The sequence below is a fragment of the Lactuca virosa genome, chromosome 2 (genome assembly GCF_052849685.1).
Source record: "Lactuca virosa cultivar CGN04683 chromosome 2, Lactuca_virosa_CGN04683_v6, whole genome shotgun sequence".
Taxonomy (NCBI): Eukaryota; Viridiplantae; Streptophyta; class Magnoliopsida; order Asterales; family Asteraceae; genus Lactuca; species Lactuca virosa.
In genome coordinates, this window is record NC_136427.1 from 23,601,282 (window position 1) to 23,610,642 (window position 9,361).

At 32.4% G+C, this 9,361-nt stretch overlaps 1 protein-coding gene across 1 annotated transcript; it reads right to left on the bottom strand.

Moving 5' to 3' along the window:
- Positions 1-3,181: 3,181 nt before the first annotated feature.
- Positions 3,182-7,659, bottom strand: LOC145158967 (ATP sulfurylase 2-like). Its single transcript, XM_079077836.1, has 5 exons — positions 6,830-7,659; positions 5,999-6,404; positions 4,884-5,144; positions 3,584-3,670; positions 3,182-3,468 (listed from the first exon to the last, which is right to left on the bottom strand). The coding sequence occupies exons 1-5, from the start codon at positions 7,369-7,371 to the stop codon at positions 3,340-3,342; spliced, it is 1,425 nt and encodes a 474-aa protein (XP_078933962.1). The 5' UTR covers positions 7,372-7,659; the 3' UTR covers positions 3,182-3,339.
- Between the last annotated feature and the right edge of the window lie 1,702 nt (positions 7,660-9,361).

Genomic DNA, 9,361 nt, shown 5'->3' on the forward strand with positions numbered 1-9,361 from the left:
AGTAAAAGATGTATATACAGATATAATTTGATGTATATATTTACGGTATTATATATATATATATATATATATATATATATATATATATATATATATATATATAGGGATAGTTATGGAAAGATTAAAACACATAAAGACTAAAAGTGTGAGTGAGCCAAAAGATATTCATCAATTAAATCCTTGATTAAATTCGGCTACCTCGGCCTATAATCGTTAATCTTTGAGGGAGCCGGTGAGATACGTATAGATCTATACGAGGTTTGACACCCCCACCTGCGACTGCTAGCTACAATCCGTAGAGGGTCCCCTTCTAGCAGTGGTTATTATAATTTAAGGAAGATAACATACCTTCTTAAAAATAAATTATAATAGAACTAGGGTTAAATAAGAATCCTAAAACACACAGTAAGTTAGGAAGGATAATTATCCTAACAGTATCACAGAAAGATTTTCCTAAAACTAAAAGAATCTTTAAGACTAAAAGATCAGTTTAAGGAAAAAAAATCATAAAAACTTGTGAACTCACCAACATTATGTTGACGTTTTAAAATACTTGTATTCTCAGGGAGATGAGTGTGGAGGATAGTGCTGAAGAGAAGGGGATCGTCATGGAAGCTTGTTGAAAGTTATTTTTGTTTATCTTGTGTATCGTTATGTTTTCCAAGAATGTTTAAAACTATCGATGTAACCCCCAATTAATATAATGAATAAAATTAACTTTTGTTTTATATTCTGTATACTATTCAATTGTGATTGTTTGTCGAGAATCCAATCATCCCTAAGTCACACTGCCTGGCGTTTCTATCATCGGTCGGGCAGGATGTGACAAATCTAGACACACATACCCTTGTAGTCTATTTAACCTTCTTTTGATCTTGATGGAGAGAGTGCTAAGGGCCCAACATAGAGCTCCTCTTTCGTAGTCGCACCCAAGATAAGATTCATCAACACTCGACACCATTCCTAGCTTTCTAACGCAATTAACATGAATCATAAAAACCAATATGCGGTAGGATACGTCACGCATAACAAGGGGCTTGTAACGTCCTAGTGCCAGCGGAGTCGCGGAGGGTTTCGAGAGAATCAGGGTGTTCATAAATTCTTAGTGTTTTCCAACCGTTTCAAAGTCACCCCAACACCTCTATTTATGACGGTGAAGTTAGGATTTCCATAAAGTGGTTGCTTGGTCACAAAGCAACTATATGTCATTTTAAACCCTTAAAGATTTACTAGTTTGTATTAATTTATTAATCTCTAATAAATTAACAAACTAACTCCTCTTTATTTTTGTGTTTTCAATTATTGTTTAAATTTTTCTTCTGTGTAACCCAAAAGAACCCTACTATTAGTAGTAATAATACGAACTTGTTGTGACTGTGGACACTATCTTCCAACAAAAACTTCGTGTCAATTTGAAAAAAAAAAGCGTAGTGTCTTTTGTGTTATTTTTTATTTTGGCATGTCATTATGCCACATCAACATCACATAACCAAATAGATCATGTCACATCATCAATGACTTACATATCAGTATGCCCGTCAGTTGGTAACTAGGTTGACTGGTTAAATGGTCAACATTGCAAAAATTGAAAAAATAGTAACTAAATTGTAACAAAAAATAGCACAATATCAAAATAAATATTTTGTTAAAGCATAATGAATTTTACCCTTACATTAACATTGTGTTCTCGAGTGCAAAATTAAGGAGGGGGAATGGAAAAGAGGGATATGGAATGAGAAAAAAATCATTGAATAGATTCGCAGTAGGAGGGAAAGAACTTTCAGAGTTAATTGACATTTTTACCCCTGGTTGGTTGGGGTTTATCAACTTCATTAGAGGCGGGGGAGGAAGAAGATAAGGCATCGATGATAAGGCTAAGGTAGAATGATGTTTCAACCGGATGGGATCTTGATCGAAACGATGATGTTATGAGAATAAGAGAATACAATGATTACAACCTTCACCATGTTTTTTTTAGGTGGGAAGGAAGATGCTTTGAGAAGGCAGACGAGGAACATGACAAGGGTAAAATTGGTCATTATTTTCTTTCCTTCCCAATCTGCCCAAAATGATTTGGTTTGTAAAATTTCCCCCTTCAAATCATTCCCTTTCTTTTCATTTCTCTCCTTAAAAAAAACTGAAGAACACCCTTTCAAAACATGTCATCATAAATATGAAGTACCTTGTCACAACAGAAGTTATATGTTTTAAAGTGTAGAACTAAAACTTGTTTGGTTTTTTTCTCACTATTTGGTTTTCACAAGTAATGTCCCGCCAATTCATCACACAACAAACATGGAGCCAAAAACAAAATTAGTCGAGAAGACTAAGGGGCATGCGATTATGCTGGAATAATCATCACATTTGGCCTCTAACCACCATCAATTGAAGGACTCTATGAATTAATTCTAATTTTTTCAACGGTAATAAAAATGGTTCATAATAAATCGATTTTGGTTTTTGTAACCAACCCTCTTATATTCGATTTTAATATTTGTTTTCTAGTTTTTTATTTCAATCTTTTTTAATACATCGATTATGATAATATGGTTTAACGCATCCTTCAAAAAAAACTTTGTGTTAATCTGATATCACGCAGCATCACGGGTTCTAATTTTTTATTTATGATTCATGTTAATCTAGCTTTTGATTCGTGTAAATTTTAAGATTTCATTATTGTTCTTCACCTCATTTATGTTGGTTTTGTGATAAAAAGTTAATTTATGTGTTTCCTTTATGATATTCTTGTTGATAACTTAAACTTCAACATCACAAGTTTTGAAATCCTTGTTTCCAGAGCCTAGAAAACAATTCAAAAATCATTATCATTTTTGTTGAAAAACGATTCTGAAAACGATTATACATTACAAGTTCACAATTAGGTGTTTTCGTTTCATTTACCTTTTTTTTTATTGTTTTATAAGTTTAAAATAATAACATGTTGCCTAGAAAACATTTATCTGGTAGTGAGGAAAAAAAAAAAACAAGACAATTTATATATTGTTCCACTCAAAAAGATGGAATATAGACTAACAGTGAATCTCTCGTCAGCAAAAAAAGAGATGTATAAGACATGAATATCCTTCACTTGTTATCCTTATCATAGAATTAACATAGCCAATAAGTTGAAGTGTATTCATTCATTTTAAATTTGTAAAAGGAAACCAATATGCGCAAAAGAGGCACCAATATCCTTTAGGTCATTTCAAAAAAACGAATTAATACAACTTAATCAAGGGATACTAAAGAACAATCATCACAAAAGTCAAAAAAAAAAAAATACAACTCAAAATTGTTAAGTGAATTCGTTTGTAAGAGGGAAATTAGCATATGCGATTTCTAAGCAGACACTGTGGCTTTAGCTTCTTCTGTTTGCAAAGAAGCATAGTATTTGACAAGAACTTCCCATCCTCCAGGACACATAAAACCATTTGGAGGGCTTTCTCCTGTTCTTGCAAAAGTTCTCATCTGAAAAGAAAATAAAAAAGAAACATGTCAAATGAATTGGAATATATATATATAAAAGAATCATTTCATATCATGTGTTTAGTTTATTAAAAAAGAAAAAACAAATACTACTAACCTTGGTCCCAGAGATGAAAAGAAAATCTTTAGCACGTGAAGGATCGAAAAAAGCCATTTGTTTAGCTACTGTGTCGTATGCTGCCACCTGTGACAAAATATTAATAGATTAAGAAACATTTTTATCATCATAACAATAAAGAATGGCTACAAATTTCTAGCACAAATAATTTTAAACATATATGTTCATGTATTCTTGCATAAATAAATATATAGTAACAAAAAATGACCATAATGTTGCCTTATAACATTACTACAGTTATAAATATAACTTGAACAAAATACATAAGGAATAATAAAAGTATAAAACCTCTATGTTATGGATATTTTAGTTGGCAAATTACAACAAATAATAATATACTTTCACTTAGATTCTAATTTGGTCATTTGACTTAAAATCATTAATAACACCACTGTTTTTATCAAAACTGATTTTATTTTAAGTAATTTCGACTCAAAATCCCTAAAATAGTGGTGTGGTTGAATGTTTTTATGAAGGTTAAATGCTTGTTTACACAACAATGTTTCACCTTTTATCTCATTTATGCAACAAGGTGATATTTTAGACTATAATATGCAACCATGTTTTTCAATTTAGGACCAAAAGTTGCAAAATGGTTACTTCATGACTTGGCATCAGTTAAATGCTTACTTATACAACAATGATTAACGTTTTTACTAATTTTTGCAACAATGTTTCATTTTTTACCAATTCATGCAACTCACCCGAATTATGCATATTTTGGTCCTAGAATAAAACGTTGCATATTTAGTTTAAAAACTCACTTTTGTTGCATAAATTGAGAAAAAAAATGTTAAGGCTACGTTTGGCGTATTAGCTGAAAAGCTAGTTGATGGCTGAAATGCTAGCTGTTAAATAAAAAGCTAGTTGGTAGCTGAAAAGCTAGCTGATAAAAAATAACTTTTGGTAAAACTAGCTGAAAAGCTAGCTGAAAGATATAAAATGCCATAAAAGGACATTTAAAAGAATGTGTTTATATAATTAATTAAGGGGTATATTTGGAAAAATTTTAAAAAGCTCCTAAAAAGCTAGTCTAAGTAGCTTTTTAAAAAGCTAGCTTATAAGCTACTTTTTGGCTTGCCAAACATGACAACTTAAAAAAACTCGAAAAATAAGCTAGCTTATCAGCTAACTGTGGCATGCCAAACACAGCCTAAATGTCTTGGCATAAACAAACATTTAACCCTTTTCACAATCGTTTTCGAAAACCGAATGTCAGATGGTTGAATGAAAAAGACAAAAATACCCTTGTTAAAAAGGTATCGAAAGGCATACATACCCTAAATGGCAAAATGTTCAACTTCTCTAAGCCAGGAGCCATGCTCAAGACTTTTTTACCATGATCCGGATCATACAAGTCCCGTTTTTCGGTTGGGTGACCCATGCCAGCTGGATCACGGCCCACAATGTAGAAATTAGCACCCGCGTTTATTCTTGCCTTAGCATGCCATTGTACTTCTGTGGGACCCGCATAATGCATTGGAGATGGGAATATAGATACAATCGTTGTCTCAGGGTCAAGCACTCCATCTTCTAACACCTAAGAATGAATCAAATACTTTTATAAATTGCAAATTTGAAAAATATATATATATATATATATATATATATATATATATATATATATATATATATATATATATATATATATATTCATGATTAAAAAAAGTATATTGCCACAAGTTTATGCTTTTACATTAATAGATGATGGTGACATTGCTTAATCTTGATAAGCTACATATGGGTGTTTCTTTTTGGCTTAATGTAGAAAGAACAACTTAACTTTTTTAGAAATTTACCCTTGTTTTACTTTTTTTTCCACTTTCACGAGTGTGTTGTCATTTTCTCCAATATTTTTTGAACATCATTCATTGGACAACACATAATGAGAAAAAAAAATGGGGTCTTATGTTAATAAGGACATAACTTGATGCATGTAAATAGAGCGATAATAATTAGTAACAATCTTTTAGTAAGTTCTAAAAAAAAAAAAAACTAATCCCAAATAGATATTGGTGCTTTACTTCAAATGAAAGCTTAGGGGACACTTGAACACATGTTTACTAATTAAGTAATGTGGTTCCATTTTGGTTTGTGTTACTTAAATGTAATAAATAGGAATTTACTTCCGTTGATTTGTTTATTACAACACTCTACTTTGCAAAATCTACCCAAAATCTACCCAATTATAGCAATCTCATCCAAACACAAAGCAATTTGGATTGTTAACCGAGTAGATTTTTTAAAGTGTAATGTCCTAACAAGAAGAAAAAAAAACAAAACCACAATGTTACAATTTGGAAGATATTAGAAAGTAGAATACCTTAAAAAAGAAAATAACCAAAAATGCAATGCTATAATAGAAAGAAAATGAAAATGGAAAGTGGGAAGTACCTTGCTATGTTGTTCCATACGAACATCAAGTGGCACATCATCGGCTTTTGTGTATCCCCCTAAAGGATGAAGCAAAAGAATAGGATTCTTGTATCCCATATCTAAAAGTCTCCTACGTGTGTCATTCATCAACAATGCATGCCCATTATGCACTGGATTCCTTAGTTGAAAAGCAAACACTGCATCCGCCTGACGTCTGTCGAATTCTTTCCTAAGTTGTTTAGGAGAAAGTCTGTAACTATCAAGACCATCATTGTATTTAATAGGTGATAATACTTCTAAATCTCCACCAATGAGCCAATTGCCACTTGGAGTTATTACTTCCTCAACATATGGTAATCCGGGAGCAATGGTTCCCCATGTTCTTGCAATTCGTTCTTCTTTGTTGTGTTTGTATATCTCAATGCTAAAATCATGAAGAAAGATATGTAATTTAGGTCATGAATCATGATGTGAATTGTACTTGGTAGATATGAGAAAGAAGAAGATAAAGTTATGTTGTATATATAATCAAGATGTTGTGTCTTAATCTATGGAGCATTTGTAAACAAATGCATTTGAGGGAGTAGTCTATCATCTTCTTCAATTTCTTAAAATTCATCAAATCTTTATTTATTATTGAATATTAAACTTGAAATTAAATTCGTAATAATATATCTCGAACTCATGAAGACAAAATCTAAGGTACAACGTCATAGTTATTTTCAATTTAGCAAAAGACTTCAAATCACTAATCGATTTAAACATATGTCCCAAACAACTACATAGAAAGTTATTATCTTTAGATATCAAATACTGAATTAATAACATAATCAAAAGAGAAATGCAAACCTTCTTAGAATGGCAACTATCTTCTGATCAGGCCCAACCAAAGCCACATCATTAGCACCACCAATCTTCTCTTTAGTCGCATCATCAATGGCCAAAACAATAGGTAAAGACATATTCACTATACTCCCATACCCATCATCGTTCTTCATCCTCAATGAATTAAAATGCAAACTTTGCAAATACTCATCTTCTCTCATGAAACCTTTCAATGGACTCGCCCATCCTTCGCTAATCACATGCACCCACTCCAAATCAATCTTCGTTAACTGCACTTTCTCCATTCCCTCCGCCTGTGAAGCTTTCAATTCCCTTTGATTTTCTGGAACAACCAGATCAATCAGAACGCCGCCGTCTGGTTCGATCAGAGAACTCTTGACTACATGAGACGCCGCCATCTTTTTGGTACGAAACAAGAGGGAAGTGGATAATTTGTTGGAATGGTAAATGGGTGTTCGTGAAATGATGGGATTTTTCTGGGTTTTGCGATTGAGGTCGAAATGTGAAATGGTGGGAGCGATTCGCAGCTTAATTGTGAGAGACATTTTGAAGAACTGTTGTTAGGGTTTTGGTGTTGTGACCTACAATGATTGAAGAGATTCGGGGGGAGTGAGGGAATGTGAAGGAATTGGTGGACGACATCATTGGAAACGGGAATTTATGAGCGACGGATAGGAAGCAATCAAAAGAGGTCCACAAATTTGATTTTGATTTGAATCTGTGAAATGAAACTGAGGAGAAGCATCAAAATTTTGATATTTTTCCCTTTATGCCATCAAAAATGACATCTTTCTCTATAATTGTGACTTCTTTTGAACAAGAATCCTTTTATGGACCCACTGAGGAACTATTAACACCATGCCGCTGGGATGACAATCTTGAATTATATTTATACACACTTATTCAAGAAAGGCTTCTTGCTACAGAAATACATTGTTTTAGAACACTTTCACGTTTATTAACTTTAATGTAATAAAAATTTATTATTCCTGATCATAATTCTTTTTCTAAATCGTTTTTCAGAAAACTTATTACTGATTTGTCCTTATTTAAATAAAAGTTTATATAACATTTTTATCTAAATTTATATTTTAAAAATACATATATAATTATAATTTTTCCGCCTATGGATAATACAAAGCAAATGACTTGAGTGAGTGGTGACATTTTTATCTCGGCAAATGACTTGAATGAGTGAGTGACATTTTTATCTCGGAGTGACTTGAGTGGATAATACAAAGCAAATGACTTGAATGACTTGAGTGGATAATACAAAGCAAATGACTTGAGTGAGTTGTGACATTTTTATCTCGGCAATGAGTTACTAACTCTCTGTCTCTTCCCACGTAGTGTACGACTAATCTTACATATAATTATAAAAATAAAAAGAATTAAAATATTATACTATCTTCATGTTTTTTTTAAACAATCAATATTGATATTATTTTTATTATTTTGACAAATATTTTCTAAAGATATTTTTCACTATAATTAACATTCTATCTTAATATATATATATATATATATATATATATATATATATATATATATATATATATATATATATATATATATACCGTTTCAGTTGTATTTTTTGCTAAACACACTGTTTTACATGATTATAGAAAAAATAAGATAAAGTTATAATCCGCATCATGGTTTAATAAATAACATGTATGTATGAGATTTTGTAACTTTATCTTTTTCGCTATAAATAACTTTTTATCTTCTTTTTTCTCGTATCTACCAAGTATGATTTACATCATGGTTTAACAAATCACGTAAAGCGTCTAACTATTCAACAAAGGAATTCATAGCCAAAAACAGAAGAAAGTAAGAAAGAAACAACAATGGAGGAAACGCAAAAAGGCTAGAGAGGACGAAAAAATAAAAAGAATACAAAAATCCCTATGTGCGAAAGATTCAAAATCCCTAAGGGTGAAAGATTCAAAACCCTAAGATAATGATGGTAACTGATGTCACGTCTTGGAAAAAAAATGTTGCATCGTGCAGCCACAACGACGAGAACTAAACACAAGGCCATACATGACATGTACTAGTCTCAACCATCACAACTAAGCAATCATTCACCATAATGGCTAAGACTATGAGGACTTAATGACGTGCCTACTGGCCACGTCAAAGGGATTAACAGCAGTAATGCCCAATCCATGCTAGACGGGGGACTCATCCTTCGAGGCCTAACTCCCTAAGCAGTCGTATGGCAGTCCAACTGCCCATCCCCAAAGAAAGTGTACCTCATGTCAACCTTGTTGTCTGACGACCGGCCTATAATATCCACAGTTAAGTCGTCATGCGACAAAGAAACATATACAAGCTCCAGTGGTGACCACTACCAATGCTTCTGCTAAGCCAATCACAACTCAGACAAGAGACAATGGTACGACCCATCAATCACTTCCATTGTCTCGAATCGGGTCTGACATGTCCCCTAAAGTGGGATCTATGTCAAGTGCATCACTACATAGACTATATAAGGTGTAACGACCTGATGTCTTCTCCTTTTGTACCACG